This window comes from Hippopotamus amphibius, chromosome 9 (genome assembly GCF_030028045.1).
Source record: "Hippopotamus amphibius kiboko isolate mHipAmp2 chromosome 9, mHipAmp2.hap2, whole genome shotgun sequence".
In the NCBI taxonomy this organism is placed as follows: Eukaryota; Metazoa; Chordata; class Mammalia; order Artiodactyla; family Hippopotamidae; genus Hippopotamus; species Hippopotamus amphibius.
The window spans coordinates 67273503-67292550 of NC_080194.1; the positions used below are offsets into that span (position 1 = coordinate 67273503).

Genomic DNA, 19048 nt, shown 5'->3' on the forward strand with positions numbered 1-19048 from the left:
AGAAGATTCTTTATGTAAAGGCTGTCTTGCATGATTTCTGCTGCCTTAGTGAAGACAGAATTGTACCTGGGGAAAAATGCGTTATCAAATTGCTTTTTAGGTTTCCCATGGTCACATGTTAAACGTTGTAAAAATATCCATATGGTTGTAACATACTTTTGTGTTTTTTTTAAATACCAAAAAATAAAATTATTGATGGCTGTCAATCCTCAGGGGGTATTTGCTATAATTCATTAAATTTTAAGCCTTTGCTCTGGTCAGGGATTTGTATACGTACTTGAATCCTGGCAACCTTGGCAGGAATATATTAGTAACCCCTTTTAGAGATGAGGCAACTGAGGTTCATAGATGTGAAAAAATTTGCTGTAATCCACCTCACTGGAAATCAACATTTCAACTCAGGATTGCCAGACTACAAAGCAGGGCTTTTCCCATGGGAGAAGGTGCACTCACCCCTGGGTCTGGGATTGTCTTAGAAAGCTTAACAGAGGGGACAGTGCTTGAGTGAACACCTGGATGGATGGAGGGTGAAGTAGGAGTTTTCTGTAATGAATTGAGGCAGGAGGACATTCCAGGCAGGGGTAAATCTGTGTGCAGCAGCCTGGAGACTTGAGAAAGCATATTATATCCAGATGATTTCTAAATTATGAGAGGGGCAAGTGGCAGAAGATGAGGTTGGAAAAGAGGTGGATATGGTCAACACAGGCATTATTAGCTTCTCTGAGTTTTCCTCTTCTCTAGTCTCCTGTAACCAGCAATTAGTTGGATTATATTTCCTCTTGGCTGCCATAACAAGCATCCTGTACATAATGTGCATCCTTTGTATAGTAATAGTTTCTTTGCTCACTTGTTTCCACTAACTTTGAAAGCAAAGACTGTGCCTTTTATCCTTATATCCAGTGTAGCCACGCACATGCAGTAGACGCGCAGGAAGTGATAAGAGAAAGAAAGGAGAATCAATATTAATTATGGTTACCTCTGTTTGCCACTCCTCTACCCTTTCAAGGTTGAGTAGGATTTTAACTTGATAATTTTAGGATCTGTTCACATTTCCTGAGGCTAACATACCTGATAGAAAGCTAACAGAGCCTCACTGGTGGCCCCAAGGGGCCAGAGCAGAGTTAACTGGTGTAGTCGAAGTTCAGCCTGGGTTACTTGCCCTTCTGGTGTCACATCATGCTTCTCACTTTTTCTGCTCAATTCAACTCAACAGTCATTGATGGAGCAAGTCCTGTGCCCACTGTACTTTGTGCTGTGGGGATTCAGACATGAACAAGAAAGGGGAGGCAGTATGGCATGGTGGGAAAAACGCAGCCTCTGAACTTCACAGCGTTCCTGTGACAAACAAATGAGAGAATGTACATTTAGCCCTTAGTGTAGCCCTTACTTTATTCACAGGGCAGGTGGGAATAATATACATGGTTTTGATCAATAGAGTCTAGCATCTTATATAGGGTTACTTTAGTCTAGGGTTTATAATAGTAGAGCAGGTATATAATGTGTAAACAGGTAACTACAGTGCAAAGGCTACATTTGAAAAGCACTATAATAGAGCTAAAATTACCATGGAAGCACAAAGAAGGCAAGAAGGTCAAGGAATGCTTTGTGGAGGAAGTGGCATTGAATAAAATCACCTATTCACACAGTTGACATATCTAACTAGAAGGCTGTGGAGATTAAAGGCTTAATTAACTATTGTCTGCTCTGAGACCCCCTTCTCTGATCACCCAATTAAAATTAGGTCTATCTTTGTTATTCTCAGTCAGAGTCAAACCTGCACAATTACAGTTTCTAGGTGTTAATTTATGTATTTGCTTGTTTATTATCTACTTCTTTCATCAGACTATAAGCAGCATGAGGGCACTGACCATATCTAGCTTGTTCACTGTTGTGTCTCTAGCACTAATCCCTGGTAGGCACTCAAGAAATACTTGTTAAATGAATGAATGACTGTAACCACTGACTGTCATTATCTGTATATTATATTAGCTCTGGGCAGTTGCTATAAAGGACGTTGGCCCAATGACAAAAACACCTGGAAGTAATCAAAGGAACAACTTGGTTGTGTTTGAACTTGCTGTCATTGTTCTGAGCTTTTTGGTTTCAGCGGAGGATATCCTTTTCCCTTCCTTTATCTTTCTTACAGTGCCCTTATCATTCAGACTGGATGAAGGGCTGAAAACAATGAGTAGTCTATAGAGTGTATTTTTAAGTTGATGATTAAGAGTCTCTAGAGGCCATTTTATAGTGAAACCAGGACTGAAAATTGGATATTGGAGTTCCCCAGGAGGAAAAAGCTCAGGCTGCTACTTTCTTCAGTTGCTTCCTTTTGTGGATGATCTTCATGTGGGCATTTTGTAAAGTTTAATTTTTTGGAATGCTAAAAGTCTTTAAAATCATGTATTAGTCAATGTAATAAAAAATTATTTCTTTAAAGCAATCTCTAAAGAGAGAATGCCGTAAGTTTTCTTTCATCAGTTCTTACAATGTGATTCACAGAAGATCCTTTGTGGGAGAGGAGGAAAAGCATTTTAGCATTGTGTGGTAGTATCTTTTTTGTATGTACAACTTTTTAAAAAAGTGGTTTATTGATTTGACAGAGGTAACCAGTAAAGATTGTCGTCTCTGATGTCTTTTGTCTCACCAGAGAGGAACAGAGACCGTCACGTTTGAGAACAATTAGATTCTCACATTGTATAATTTCTTTAAATAGGTTTTGGATGAAAAGGGTAGAAGTAAAATCTGCTTTGTTCACATCTATTAAATGCTACTGGGAGCCTGATGACCTTAGAATTTTTCACCATTTTAGTGGGGCTCTTACTATTTAGAATGCCCAGAGTCAGGGTCAGTGCAGAATCGGTTATTAAAGGACAATAGTGGTGGTTACAGCTATTCAAAAGACTTCCTTTCGTTGATTACTGTTATGCAAATATTGCTGGTGTCCTACAGTGGGTCTTTTTTCATTGTAGTCTTTCCTATATGTGTTATGATTTTAGAAAGTGGTTTATTATGTTATATGTGTTATATATGTAGTGATTGAAGAAACCTGGCTTATGTATTAGTCTTGCCATGATATCTCACCTGAACCTTTCAGTAGCCTTTTGTTTACTCTTCTCTGTTTATCATCGCATTCTCCAGGCCAGTTTCCACAGAGCAGCCAGAGCGATCTGTTTAAAACACAGATCAGAGTAACTCTTACAGCTCTTTAAGGCTTTCTCATTGCTCTTCGTGTTAAGCTCCCTCCTGTGGCCTACCCCGCCCTGAGCGTCATCCCATGCCACAATGCTTCGCCTTGTTCACCATGTTCCAGACACTGTGGTCTCCTTTCTGTTTTTACAGCATGCCAAGTCCCTTGGGCCTTTGTATTTTCTGTTCCTTCTTTCTAGAGTTCTTCCCCTGGCTGGCTTCTTCAGGCTTTACTCCCAGTGCCACCTTCACAGAGAGGCTGTCTATGTTGGTTTCTTAGGGCTATTGTAAAAAAGTATCAAAAGCTGGGAGGCTTAAAACAACAAAAATTTATTTTCTAACAGTTTTGGTGGCCAGAAGTTCAAAATCAAGGTGTCAGTGTGATTGGTTTCTCCTAGGGAGAATCTGTTCCATCTCTCTCTTCTGCTGGTTGCTGGCAGTCCTTAGTGGCTTGCAGTTGCATAATTCCAGGGTCTTCTTCTGTCATCGTGTGGCTGTCTTTCTTTTGTATATCTGTGTCTTCACATGGCCTTCTCTCTGTATCTTCTCTGTGTTTCTGCTCTTCTTGTAAGGACAGCAGTTATATTGGGCTAAGGGCCAAACCAACTCCAACATGACCTCATCTTAATTAATTATGTTTGTAATGACCCTATTTCCAGATAAAGTCACATTCTGAGGTTCTGGGAAGAACATGAATTTTGAGGGAGACATTATTCAACCCAGTACACCTTCCCTGACTCTCAACTTAAAGTAGGCTGTATTAGTGGAACTATACCTATAAACATACTCACAAGTTATTTATTTCTAGCTGTTGGAGAGCAAGGCACTTCATTAGACTACATTTCATGCATTGTACTCAATTCTGGGCACACCATCCATGAGAGGAAAGATAATTGAACTAGGATGTAAATGAGGTTGTGAAGATTTTAGAAATCATGTTATATGGGTAAGAACTGGGGTTTTGCTCAGTTGGAGAAGGGTAGGTTTGGAGAGTCTTCACAGCCCTTTGCAGGAGGACCATCCCTTCAGAGGAGGGAGAATACAGAAGATTGGATTGTAAATTACATATGTCACAGGTCTGTGTCCTGTACTTAAGAAGCATGGTTTCTCGCTTTTTTGGGGGTGGGGGTAGAGGTCTTTATCGTTTTACATTTTAGCAGATACCAGCCTCCATCTCTTCTATCATAAAGGAAGAAAAACAGTAGTTTGTCCCCCTCAACTGTGGTTTTCCTTTCCATAGTTTCAGTTACCTGCAGTCAACCTTGGTCCAAAAATATTAAATGGAAAATTCCAGAAATAAACAATTCATAAGTTTTAAATTGCGTGCTGTTCTGAGTAGTATGATGAAATCTCACGCCATCTGCTCCATCCTGCCAGGACCTGAATCATCCCTATGTCCAGTGTATGCACACTGTATGTGCTACCCATCTGTTAGTATGGGAAAAAACATAGAATATGTTCCCTTGGTACCCGCAGGGGATTGGTTCTAGGACCCCTCTGTGGATACCGAAATCTACACATGCTTAAGGCACTTATATATTATATCATACAATGGCATGATACAGTTGGCTGTCTCTATCTCTCAGTTCTGCATCTATGGATATGGGGGCCTGACTGGCTTGCTGACTGTATAGGTTTCAGCACTATCTGTAATTTCTGGCATCCCCTGGAGGGCTTGGAATGTACTCGCCATGGATGAGGGGGAATTACTGTATATGAGTTCTGGCAAGATTTTTCACTTTTTAAAATGGAATAAATATAACATAGTTTAGGTTCCCTTATAATTCAGCAAGCCAATTTCGGGAACATTTGCCTGTGATGGAGAGGACTTCATGGCTTTGGGTATTCATGGTTGCATGGACATCAGGGATGACCTCAACTCTCTTGCCTCCTGTTCTCTGTCATAGCCTCTTTATGAAATTTCCATCCTAGTTTTATCCAGCCATTAAACTTCTCTACTCCTATCCTGGGTGGTAGATGTCTGTTGAAGCAAAGCCACAGCTAGGCAGATTGTTGTGCCTGCAAATTTAGCCTCAGGGATCCTATGAAGGCCTGAGCATCATCAGTTCCTTCTTCCTTGCTGCACTTTCACCTCTAACTTCAAATCATTGCCACACTATGCCCTTTTACTCTCTTTTAATAGATAGCCTTGCCCCCTACTTCACTGATTAAAAAACTTAGTTGTTGTATGAGAGACATTTTAGCTAGAACCCCTTCAGTTTACCCCTTTTCCACCTAGAGATGTAGTTCCTTCTGCACCCATCTGTTTCCCAACGGAGGAGGGTTTACTTCTGTCCAAATCAAATCCCTCCATTTGTGTTTTTGACCCTCTTTTCTCCCATCTCGTCAGAATCTCCTGGCATCACTAATCCCTCTCTCGCCTATAGTCTCAACTCTTCCCTCTAATTGCTTTTTGCCTTTACACATCATACCTCTACCATGTTTCTTCCTTCCTCATAAAACTCTTTGTTGGAAAAATGTAGCTTACACATTGATCAAATTGACATTTTGCAGCACATTTGGGTTTACTGAACACTGGTATGCTGCTGAATGAGCCAGTATAATATACATTTTACAGGAAGCTGTCATTCAGGTTAAATAATTGCCCTGGCCAAGAACCACGGCTTGAAGTCCTTTACGGCCCTAAAAACTGTGGCTCTACCCTGTTACAAGGTCATACCTGACCTTTTAGGTTACATACTTCAGTAAAATGCTGATTAGTGCTTCCCCTACCCCTCCACCCAGATGCTGGCTTTTTGTCTGTACTAATTTGTAGGTATTTATCTTCCTGTTTCTCCTCCCAGAAGAGGGGGTGCAGTTCCTGGTTCCTCAGCAGCCTGGATGAAGGAAGCTAAACTGTTATGAGTCGGGTTTAGATTTTATGCTTGGGTTCTTCCTCAGGCATGTGGTTTGTCACTGGGCAAAAGGCATCTGTCTACATCATTCTGTACCTCTTTCAAAGCCAGTAACAGACCCATGCAATAAGTGAACCTGCATGAACTTGACCTTGGGAACTTTGATTTCTGTTCTCATTGCTTTGAGTTATGCTCTCCTCTGAAGCTGTGTTGGGTTTGTTTTAATACCAATTGCAGAGCTAGGATGTATGCCTGCATGCATTTATTCTGTATATAGTCATTGATCTTCTACCATGTGCCAGACATTATTCTAGTCACTGGAGACTTAGCAGTGGACAAAACAGACAAAAGTCTCTGCCTCATTAAGGCTCTATTTCTAGTGCACCTGTTTCATTCACTGTTGGCTTAGAGAGGCAATCTCAGATTTCAGTTAGGTTTCTCTTTATAGGGAGATTTTTCTATCTATATCAGGTGGCAGCCTGGTGAATCTAATCTCATCTCCCATCTCTTTTCCCCATAAACTATGTATCTTCTGCCACAAACAACAACAGTTCCTGAATATGCTTGCTCTGCAGAGTTCATCATGCTCCCTTTGCTTGATGTGCTTTTCTGTACTTGAAAAAATTCTAGTTACTCTAAAGGGTTCAGCTTAGATATCACTTCCTTGGTGAAGCCTTCCATGATTCCCTCAGGTCAGAACGTGACTTCTAGCTCCCACAGCACTTTGTGTATAGAACTTAACCACACCATCTTGTGATTGTTAGTATGCTCATCACTTTTTTTAGATTCAAAACTTGAGAGATGGAATTGTATCTTACTCAGGTCTCTTTCCTAATGCCTGTTACTTAGTGAATATACATTTTTAAGTGAAAAAAAATTTAATATAGATGTGATTTAGTATAACATAATTTACATATGACTATAGTGAAATAGAAATATAAACATCATATGTACATTATAAAATAATACATATATCTTAAAGGAAATAAGTCTTTACAAATCTATTTGCTAATTATCTTATAGGTATAGAAAAAGTCACCATCCTAACTCCAGAATCCTCTTTTTTTAAGTTCATTAATTAATTAATTTATTGGCTGCTTTGCGTCTTCATTGCTGCACATGGTCTTTCTCTAGTTGCGGTGAGCGGGGGATACTGTTCATTGTGGTGCATGGGCTCCTCATTGTGGTAGCTTCTCTTGTGGAGCACGGGCTCTAGGCACATGGGCTTCAGTAGTTGTGGTACATGGGCTCAATAGTTGTGGCTCACAGGCTCTAGAGCACAGGCTCCGTAGTTGTGGCGCACAGGCAAGTTGTTCCGATGCATGTGGTATCTTCCTGGGGCAGGGATCGAACCCGTGTTCCCTGCATTGGCAGGCGGATTCTCAACCACTGCGCCACCTAGGAAGCTCTCTCATTCTCTTTTAGAGTTACTTTCCTCCTGCAAGGGTAATCACTATCCTGACATGTAACAGCATGCATTTTGAACCCTGACTTTAAACTACGTGAATATCTTTATTTGAAAAGAAAGATTTAAAATAATTGACATCTCTGTATCTCAGGTTTGTTCATTTAAGAATTTGGACTTGAGGTTTAAGTTCCCTTCCTGTCCTAAAATTTTGTGAATCTAATATATAAAACCTAACAGTTCTCCTACTTTACTATTGGGTTGGCCAAAAAGTTGTTGGTTAGATAGTACAGATAAACCTGAATGAACTTTTTGGCCAACCCAATGCTTAAACAACAGCGCTCTCTGATGATGTAACATTTCCTAAAATTTAGATATTCAATAATTTCAATGACACTTTATCTCTAATTTGAGAGCTTAAACTGTAGTCAGGTAATTCTAGTGCTACAGAGCTTCCTGAAGCCACAGAAAGTTATTAATCACGTAGTGCTATCACAAAGATGTTTAGACAGCAGATGATACCAGAATCTTCCTCTGCTGAAACATGTGACTATTGTTTGACGAAACCTGTCATTTGATTTACTGGAATGTTTTAGATGTTCTCAAGGGCAGGGTATCTTCACCTGTGTTTTAGTAGCAGAGCAGAGACTATTGTGATGTCATAGAATTTTGGTAATTTAGAATGTGATTCTCCTTTTGGGGCCCAAAGTCTTTGGTCAGGGGGAAGGAGGCTTCCTGAACACTGTAGAATTGTGTTGAATCCATTTTCCTGCCAAGTATATACTATTTAAAATGTGCCTAGATGCTGGTGTGATATTTATTTATACCATTATTGAATTTATAATAGCTTCTCTTATATTTTCTCAATCAGTGGCTTGATATAATGTTATATATAAAATATAAGAATTTTAACATTAACAAGAGGACCTTATACACAGAAATGTGGGGAACCACAATTAGAAGATTTGAACTGCATTCATTTAATAATTATTTGTAAAGTATCTCTCTTGTACAGGGGCACTGTGGTAGCTATTGTGTTCTTGCATTTCTGACAATCCATTTGTAGGTGTAGGAGGCTGGATAGCCAAACTTTTTCCATGGTGGACTCTCTCATATTCTTTTATTCCCTTCCCAGTTTATTTTATCTTTAAGTAAATAATTTATATCTAAGAGTTTCTTTTTTGAGGCTAGCAGCAGGTTACAAAGAATATATATGAAGGAAGGAATACAGTTCTCTCTCATATTAATATGGACAGAAAGATGTGTGAAGATATGCAGCATCTTATTACATAGAAGGATGATTTCACTTGGAGGGAATCTGAGGAAACTTCCACCTTCCTTGTTAAAATGGAAACTAGACCTGCTAAAGGTGGCAATGAAAGGAGTATCCCTGTGGGAAGGGTAGGACATTCCTGTTTCTTGGACTCACCTTCCTCTTGGAGGGACTTATGATCCTTTTCCTTGTCACCACCGCCACTCTGTCATCGAGGGATACTGTTTCCCTTTTAATTCTTTTAAGTCAAATTTACTATCCAATCTTTCCTGTTATCTTCATACTACAGATGAACAAAGGTAGAACATCCAAAGGATTCTTGAAAGGTTCTGACATAATAGTAGAAATAAACCAAGAGACACCCATAATCTGACTCATAAGATACGGCTTGCTCTCCCATCTTGTCCCAGCTCTGGGGCTACTTCTTGGTGAGGGACAGCTTAGGACCCCACTCATAGGACTTTTCTCCAATTATAGGCCTCACACCTGCCTAAATCCCACCTTCCTTGCAAGTTTTGGTTCCTTCTTTGAGAAATTGTATCCTTCTAACATGAAGGTGTCTATGTCTTCAGGGGAAATCAAGCTTGCCCAGAAACAATGTCAGTCTCCATTTAGGAACTCTAATAGAATGTAATGCCATAATTCTATAATTAATACAGGGTACACACATCTTCCATCAAATGGAAGAAAGGAGGTTGTATTTCATTTTAACATCTTTGGATTAGAATTGGGGACCAGAGAGCCCTCTTTCCAGGTGCTTTAATTTTTTGGAGGTGAGTCTATTTTTTTTGTCCTTTATATCTCTGAGTTTATTTTTCATATGTTTAGTAAAATTTTAGTTAACTATTACCATATATCTGATATGTAAATGAAACCAACTGTACACTGAGTTTCTTAAAACGAAAAGCTACTGAGTAAGAATCAATGTGATTTTTTAAAAATCAGTAGCCAAATTAAATGAGTTTAAAACAATATAGTAGGACTTCCCTGTGCAGGGGACACAGGTTCATTCCCTGGTCTGGGAAAATCCCACATGCCACAACTACTGAAGCCCACGTGCCTAGAGCCGTGCTCCGCAGCAAGAGAGACCACCTCAGAAGTCCATGCACCACAACGAAGAATATTCCCAGCTTGCCACAACTAGAGAAAGCCTGCGTGCAGGAACGAAGACCCAAAGCAGCGAAAAATAAATTAATTAATAAAAAACAATATAGTAACAATTATTGAGTCAGGTCAGTGAAAAGACCATATTCTTCAGTATAACTGTTAGTATGTGGTTGGGGATATGTACTTCATTTGCAGTTCTAGGAGAGAAAGATAGTGTAGTGTCCCCTGCTGAAGGTTGAAATTTGTAGCCACCCTATCTGCAATAGTGAAAAAAGCAGACTGAATTTTATCAGAGGTAGAATTGGGTAGTGGATAAAGCACAAGAAAAAGTTTGTATTTGACTTTTATTTATTAGTTACATTACCTTGGACAAATTGTCCGACCTCTCTGAGCTTCAGTGTCCTTATTATAAGACTGGTGTAATGAACGTGCCCCCAGAAGGTAATGGGGAGGATGGTGAGGTGATCTGTGTAAAGCACCAGCACAGTACCAGACACAGAATAGGTGCTCTATGTTAACTCCCACTCCAAGTTGCCACCAAAACTGTTTCTGATAGATATGATGTTCTTACAGGCTTTTCTGGATGTAAACTTTATTTTTGAACAGATTTATTTTATTTATTTTAAAGTCCAGATAGTTATTTTTGCCACAATAAACTATTTAAAGGATGTTATTCTCTTTGTTCCTCCTCGCCTACCTGTCCTCAGGGATCTCTTTATCCTCTACAAGGTGAGGAAGGGAAGCATCTCTTGAAATTTATAGGACCATGTTCTAGAAAGAACTGCTGTGTGTGACTAGAGGTGTTTTTCCTTTTTGAGGTCATGCTTGTGACCTCCTTTTTGAGGCATGCTTTTACAGTGCTATTAATTATTTTAGTTCTCTCAATACACCAAGTTGAAAAAATAATTAAAAATTTCAGGTTTGCCTCTGACTTGTAACCTTGGCCAAGTCACTGCAACTCTTAGAGCCTGGTTTCTTCACTTGAACAACGCAGATCAAATGGTTTTAAGTGCCTTTGTCTCCTTTCATGTTGTGATTTATAAAATCTCTATTCAGGAGCACAGAGCTGGAAGTGGCATGCAGGCCTCAGTTCTCAACAGCAGAGGGCACACTGCACCTTGTATGCCAGGCCATTAGGTATTGGAAAATGTCTACAGTTGTGTAGCCTGAAGTTGATATCTCTGATGATTAGAAAGAGTCAAGAAAATTCTGTAAATTAATGTTTTGCAAAGGATGTTTCACTGCCCATTTCTAGCTGTATAATATTTAGGTGAAGCACTCAAGAAATAAGAGATTTTGACATTCTAAGGGTATGTCTTATAATTCTGTGAAGAGCTTCATCAATCTCCACCTCATTTACCCCATCTAAGTACTCCACACTTAGGATTGGTATGCAAATGGGATGGAGTAGAGAGTGAACATTTATTGAGCATGTATCATATATCAGGAACTATACCTGGTACTTTAGGTATATTATCTCTAATCTTCACAGCAATCTTCTGAGTTATGTGTTATTATCCTTATTTTGTATAAGACGACAACAGTGCTCAGAGAGGTTAAGTGACTTGCCTGAGGCCTCACAGTAGTGATTCAGGTTCAGATCTATTAACTCTTGAACCTAATTTCTTTCATCATACCAGAGTTCCACCCCCTTCCCCCCACCGCCAACCTAAACAATTAGGGATTGCTAGGAGCAGGAGTGCCCTGAGAGTGGCCATACAAGGAAGTTTGGCTTTCTCTGTCTAAAGTTCTTGTGGCTCTTATAATTCTAAATGCAAGCTTTTCCTCTGGCAAGAATTTTTTTACCATATACATTTAACATTATATATACAAACACATACCCATGTTTTCAAATTTGAAACCTTTAGACTGTAAAGGTTTATTTATTTATGGGCTGCATTGGGTCTTCGTTGCTGTGTGTGGGCTTTCTTTACTTGCGGCAAGCGGGGGCTACTCTTCATTGCAGTGGGGGGGGGGGCGCGGTTCTCAGTGCAGTGGCTTCTCTTGTGGCGGAGCATGGGCTCCAGGCGCTCAGGCTTCAGTAGTTGTGGCACGCGGGCTCAATAGTTGTGACTCTTGGGCTCTAGAGCACAGGCTCAGTAGTTGTGGTGCATGGGCTTAGTTGCTCCATGGCATGTGGGATCTTCCCGGACTAGGGCTCGAACCCTTGTCCCCTGCATTGGCAGGTGGATTCTTAACCACTGTGTCACCAGGAAAGTCCCTAGACTATATTACTGAAGTATGTTTCTTTGTGGGCTGCTTTTAAAAGGAACGGCAATATCTCATTTTATAAGAAGGCTAGGCTCTAAAGTCGGTGGGTAAGTTGAAAATCACTATGAATTATCTTTGAGAAAACTTGGGGAAGGCATCTTGTTAGAGAGCTGGGTACTTCCTTTCTTGAAGTCCAGTACAACTAGTCCTTACTCCTTTGTTGAAACAAATCCTGGTTTTTCCTGTTGAGCTTCAAATGATGCAGTTGGCTTGTATTGAGTTGGCCAAAAAAGTTCGTTTGTTTAGTGAATACATTGTTCAGTAAAGTTCTTGATGAACATGAAAAATGTCTCTTTTATCTTTACTTAAAACTAAATGAACTTTTTGGCCAACCAATATTTAGGGGCCGTGTTGGGTAGTAATTCACATCTTTAAACATCAGATTCTAATTCAGCATAGTGAGATCCTTATTATTAGAAGTTTTCTGAAACCTAGACCAAGAGAAGGAATAGCAGATTCATATTATGAATATGAGAGATCCTTATTGGGGGGCTTATGCTAACTCATTGGTTCTCAGAATACTAGCTGGACATCAGAATTACTTGGAGGGTTTCTGAAAACACAAGTCACTGGGTTTTACTCCCCATAGTTTCTAATTCTGTAGGCCTGGGATTCAGCCAGAGAATTTGCATTTTTAACAAGTTTCCAGATGAAGCTGATACTGATATCTAGGGACCTCACATGGAGAAACACTGTGCTAATTTGAATGGAAGCAAGTGAAATCACTTGTCTATCTTCCCGTCACTGTTTGCCTGTTTCTCTTTTTTACTTTTGGGCTTAGTGACTATAGTTGAATTTCAGTTAAATGAAGGAGCTGTGGCTCAGCCAACTCTTTATCCTGTTGCTTAGTTTACTACTTGGCCTAGAACAAGTACTTGACCCATTCAGTAGAATTTTTTATTTTAAATTCATTTCACTTTTTTATGCTGAAGTATTTTCAAGTAAATTACAGGCAGCATGACATTTTCTCTCTAAATCCTTCAATGTACAGTTGTAGAAAAGAAAAACATTTTCTTATGTAGGCAAAACAATATGATCTCTCCTAACAAAACTGTCCTTAGTCTCAACTAATACCTAGTCCATATTTAAATCAACACAGTTGTCCCTAAATTGTCATTTATATCTTGTTTGTTCAAACCAAGATACAATCTGGAATCATGCATTGCATCTGATTATTATGTTCCTTAAAGTTTATTTAGTCTAAAACAGTCCTTTTATCAGGAAATTGCCTTGTCTTTTTCTTATAAAATGTCTTACCTTTGGATTTGTCTGATTGCCTCTTCAGAGTATCTTCAGCTTGTTTTTCTACCCTTTGTATTTCCCAGAAACTGGAAGTTAGATGTAAAGATTGGACTAAGTTAGAAGTTGAACATTTTTGGCAAGAATTCATCATTGGTGAAATGTGCTTTGAGTTGTACCATGTGAGGAGATATTATACATAATTCCTGCTCACACCAATGTTAGTGATGCTAACTTTTTTTTTTTTTAATTTATTTTTGGCTGTGTTGGGTCTTCGTTGCTGTGTGGGCTTTCTCTAGCTGTGGCGAGTGGGGGCTACTCTGTTGCGGTGCACAGGCTTCTCATTGCGGTGGCTTCTCTTGTTTTGGAGCACGGGCTCTAGGTGTGTGGGCTTCAGTAGTTGCAGCACGTGGGCTCAGTAGTTGTGGTGCACAGGCTTAGTTGCTCCTCGACATGTGGGATCTTCCCGAACCAGGGATCGAATCTTTGTCTCCTGCATTAACAGGTAGATTCTTAACCACCGTGTGACCAGGGAAGTCCCAGTGACTAACTTTGATCGCTAGGTTAAGGTGATGACATGCTGATCTTGTGACAGTATCCTTTATGGTATTACTTTGGTAGTAATTTGAATGTTCATTTTCCTTTCATCCATTCTCCTAATGCTTTTAATACCATTTGGTAATTCTTGCCTGAACCAGTAACTTCACTAGGGTTTGCTGAATATCATTTTTCTAATTCTGTCTGATTCCTTCTGCTTTAGCTGACATTTGGTGAAACAGAGCTCTTTTTCATCAACTGGGACTATTTGGTACTCTGAAATACAATTCTATTGGAAAGACAGGTTAGATGTTGAGTTCTTTACTTTTTTATTTACAACTTCAGAGTGAAGAATTGGTTTAATAAATAACTCAGATAGTGGCAAATGTATACTTTTCTTGCTTTCTCTTTTTCTATACCCTATGGAGTAATGGATCTTCATGAATCGAATGTTTAATCAACTACATTTTTTTAATGTTCAATTTGTTTTGTGTTCAATTTATTAAAACTTTGGCCAATGATAGTCCTTTGTAGTTGGTGCCCATATTTGTTAGATATAACTCCATTAATTTTTGAGTGCTTCCTTGCACAGCAAGATGCATTGGTTTATCTTGTAGCTTCCTTGTCCCAAATGTCAGTCAGCCATTTCACTAATAAGCCCTGATTCCTTTTAGTTGGGAGTGGTATTAGAAAGCCAATTCCTGGCCCTGGGAATGTCAGTTGTTATTGGGGTGACAGTGTTTATACACCTTCTCAGTGATTTGTTTAGTCCTTGAATTTGATATTGAAAGTTTCAATAATGAAACTTCAGGTAGTAAGGAAGGTCTGTATTTTAGAAATTAAGGGGTTTATGTCACTATTTCCAATTCAATTTTAACATTATTGTGTTTTTAAGAAGTTGCTTGATTTTATAATTGTATCTTTTGTCTTATAGTGCAAATCTTGACCACCGATAACATTGCTTTATCTTAAAATATAGAGAAAATAATTTCAAAATAACGATATCAATATTACTACTAGTAATGAAACCAAAAGAAGTTTAAAAGTTTTTGTAATTTTTGTAGCATAGGTTGATTTTAATGGAAGAGTAAATATAAGTACTTTTTTGATCTTTACTTTCCTTTGAAATATGTCTTTGTTTCTTTTTTGTCATAGGTTGATCATTTTGGATTTCATACTGATAAAACTTTTAAACAACGGTACCTAATAGCTGATAAATACTGGAGGGAAGATGGTGGATCAATACTTTTCTACACTGGTAATGAAGGGGACATTATCTGGTTTTGTAATAATACGGTATGTGCAGATTTTGTGAAACTCCTGTGCTCAGTTACCTTTTTATTATAATCAATTGGAAAAAATCTTTTGCAGTATATATGACCAGGTATTTCTGTATTGTGAAGTTCTTTACAAAGTAACAAAAAGATAAACTCATGAATAATAGAAAAACAGCAAAAGTACGTGAATAGGCAGTTCACAAAAGAATAAACACAGATATCCAATAAGCCTGTTCAGCCTTAAAGAATTACACATGGAAACAATAAAATACTATTTTTGGAAAATTGAATTTTAAAAGATTAAAAAAAATCCCAGCTTATTTCACAACTGAACAAGGATATAAGGGAAAGGGGAATAGGAATGTTATGGCATATAGTTTATTATTATTATTATGGTCTCTGAAATGTGAACATAAGGGCAGGAATTTTTGTTTGTTTGCTCTGTGTTTTATGCTCAGATCCAGGACTGTGCTAGGCATATAGTAGGTACTCAATAAATATTTGTTAAATGAATGAATTAATAAAATCTAAACAAGCCAGTGCAAATAAGAGAAAAAAATACAGGTTTGATTGTCAAATAGGAATGGACAAAGATAAAATTGCAGCTATATTTTAGCTTTCCTGTTCTGCCATTTTTCTTATATTTGTGAGGGTAAAAAATAGTGTAGCTGTTAGCTTGCTTCCCTGACTATATATTCTATCGTCTTTTATAATAATGCTTAACTCTGTTAACAAAACTTAATTTAGGAGGACACCTGAAAGGAAGAAATTTTCAGTGTGCCAGAGCTAAGACTAGAACGTGTCCACTTTTTATGAAAAGCTAGTCTGTGAATTACCGTAAAGTGGGGACTGAATCTTATTTTCTCCACTGCCAGTGTCTGGCATGGTGTCCTGGTATTCAGGAGGTCTTAGTAAATGTTGAACTGAACTGCACTGAAAGCAAAGATATGAACCCAATTATACTGTTTTATCGCATTCCATATTTCTGATTATTTATTTAGGAATGTTAATAATCTAAATATGTTAGTTGCAAATAAAATAATTCCTTAAGAACTGAGATCCTAGATATCTGTTTCTCTTAGATGAGTGACAAATGAAATCAGGACTTATTTTCCATCAGATTCCTGCTCTGTTATTCTGTGAAACAACTGAGGCTGCCTTGTCTCCCTTTCTCTTTCTCTTTTATGCCAAGACCATGGGCAGCTTCTCCTATCCAATTATTTTCCCAGCTCCTATTCTTTATCATAGGTAGGCAGCTGTTCCTGCCTCCACAGACCCCACTGCTCTGACAGGCACTGCAGCATAATTTAAGACTTGCTGGGAATCTCTGACCTCAGAAGTGGTAGAAAGGAAGAGCTACTCAGGGTAGGAACAAATCCAGGTAACTGAGTAAGGCAGATCCTTGAAAGACAGATCCTAGCCCTTTCCCAGCCCTTGGGCACAGCTTCCTTTACATACTAAAATGTTTGTGTTGCTTATTTACGTATTCTGGACATTTATTTGTTGAGAGGCAGTATAGCATAGTGGTCAAGGGTGAAGATGTCAGCCAGACTGATAAGATTTAGATTCCGGTTTTGCCACTGTGCTTTGTGACTTTGAGTAAGTTTCTTATTCTGTGCCTCAGTTTTCACATGTTAAGTGAGTATAGTAATTTCTAGTTAGTTGACTTGTGAGGGCAGATAAGAATGAGGACCTTAGAGCAATGCTGGCACATAATGTTATTTAATATTACCATGTTACATGGACCTCTTTTGAAAAATAAAAACATCCTGAAATAGGTATAGGCAAATAATCACTTAATACAGTTGCTCCCTCTCAAATCCTGAAGTCAACTCCTCTGGCTTTTTTGATGGATGATCTTACCCTTAAGAAACTCATAGCCTGGTAGGGTCAGACACACATGTAAGCAAATATTGTAACAAAGTGATAGAGATCTATATCTAGCACAGTGGTACTGAGAGAAGGGTGTGATCAGTAAGCCACAGTGGGAGCAGGCAGAGGAGGGCATCTTGAAGCTGGTGTTACAGGATCTGTAGATACATGGCTGGGAATGAGCAAGGTGTTAAGAGAGAAAATGGGGATTATTGTAACCATCACAGATATCAGGTTAAATTCTCCATCCTCACATGCATACAGCTCTTTTAATTGTTCATTTTTTGGTCAAGACAAACAAATAAAATTTAGAGGTTCTTAGTCTTTGTTAGAGAGCAGCAGCTTATTAAAAAGCAATAATGTGCACTAGAAATGATGAGTAGTTTTAATCTGTGCTAAATCTAAATCTAGTCAATTGATGCTGGCCACCTAGGATGCTTTGTTAAGAAGGATTCTGAGGTCACAACTTGAGGTAGGTGAAAAAATGCAGTGGTTGGTTAATGACCAGCATCATGTGTGGAAATAAGGAGGTCTTGCAGCACTTGATGATTGTGTTCTGGAGCCAGATGGCCTGTGCTTGAATCTTGGCTCTGCCACTTTCTGGCTGTGTGACTGTCATAGGTTATTTAAACTCTTGTGTCTCAGAGTCCTTGTCTGTAAAATGGGGAAAATCAAAATGCCTCTCTCTTAGATTGTTGTGATAATTAAGTGAATTAATACATATAAAGTGTTTAGAACAGTATCTGACAAGTTGTAAGCATTCAATTAATATTAGCTATTGTTAGCTACTGTTTATCTTCATGTAAATAAGATTAACATAAAACCTTAGGAAGTCCAGTATGTTTATTTGTACCTTTCTCTTTTATGTTATAAATAAAAGTTATCTGTGAGTAGACAGATAACTTAGTTATCTGCAGCTCTTTCCTAGAGTCTTTGGCACACGGTGCAATTTGAAGGCAATTTTAGATATGCTGATTCTGAGGCTAGAGCGTCAGAATAAGGAGAGTTGGAATGACTGGTAGTTGAGCAACTTGTGCTTATTTTTAATTGTTTCACTCTAATACAGTGTGAGATTGGTGTGTTAACAATGAAACAGCAATTATATTGTTTACCTGTAGAGCAAGTATGAATTGTGCAACTTCTCAGAGAACTCTTTTTGGTCCATTTCATGAGTTGCAAAAAGATTCAGACTTTTTTCACATCCTGATTTTATCCTGTGAGTTTGTAAATTCCTCCTAGGGTTTCATGTGGGACGTGGCTGAGGAACTGAAAGCTATGTTGGTGTTTGCTGAACATCGATACTATGGAGAGTCCCTACCCTTTGGTGCCAACTCATTCAAGGTAAGTATATTTTTTACTTTTAGGTTTAGAACATTTTCTAATTACATGTCCCATTGTAAGAAAGAAATGATAGCTTTAACTTGAACTGCCTGAAATTTCAGTGATTTGTATTTAATCTTTACTTTTTATATATAATTTTAACAGATTGAGGTTTTTAAAAACCATGTTATTACTATTTATAATGTTGATCAGTCTTTAACTCAGTGTGATGAGGCTAGCCTTTGCCATGTAAATCTTAATTTATGGTTGAAGAGACTGGAGGGAAATTTCATTGCTTAAAAAATGTCAGTAAATAATCCACTTTATAAATTATACACTTAAATTATTGGGTCTACCACTGGAAAAAATGTAATGAGTGTGCAAATGTTTGCTTAGTGAGGTGTTTTTCAATAAAATAAGAGCAAATCATTGCTATGATTCAGTGAGGCCAACTGGCCACTTGGCTTCCCTTTTGGCCTTTCTGTTCTCACAAGGAGCTTTGGCTTCAGCCACAAATCTACACTTAATAAGCCAGGACACCTTTTCCTCAGCTGAGTCACTCATGTACTACCCTTGTGATTCTGGCTATCTGAATTTGCCATCTGTATTATTATTCACTCACTATTTTTCTTTAAACAACTCACTTTTCAAACTTAGTGTTATCTTAGTAAGGGCTTTATGTACTATTTTTTCCCTAAATTATATT

General features: G+C 38.4%; 1 protein-coding gene across 10 annotated transcripts in view; it reads left to right on the plus strand.

Moving 5' to 3' along the window:
* The window catches only part of PRCP (prolylcarboxypeptidase), a 72232-nt gene that overhangs the window by 23067 nt on the left and 30117 nt on the right, over window positions 1–19048 (plus strand). For 9 of the 10 annotated variants that reach the window (XR_009055514.1, XR_009055513.1, XM_057749251.1 and 6 more), the window contains 2 exons: window positions 15029–15169; window positions 18262–18363. Coding sequence is in view for 8 of the 10 variants with exons in the window: in XM_057749251.1 (XP_057605234.1) it covers window positions 15029–15169; window positions 18262–18363 (243 nt within the window). In the remaining 2 variants the exon portion in view is untranslated. Of the gene's footprint in view, window positions 1–15028; window positions 18364–19048 lie in introns of all 10 variants that reach the window. The other variant, XM_057749253.1, reaches the window with a different exon arrangement.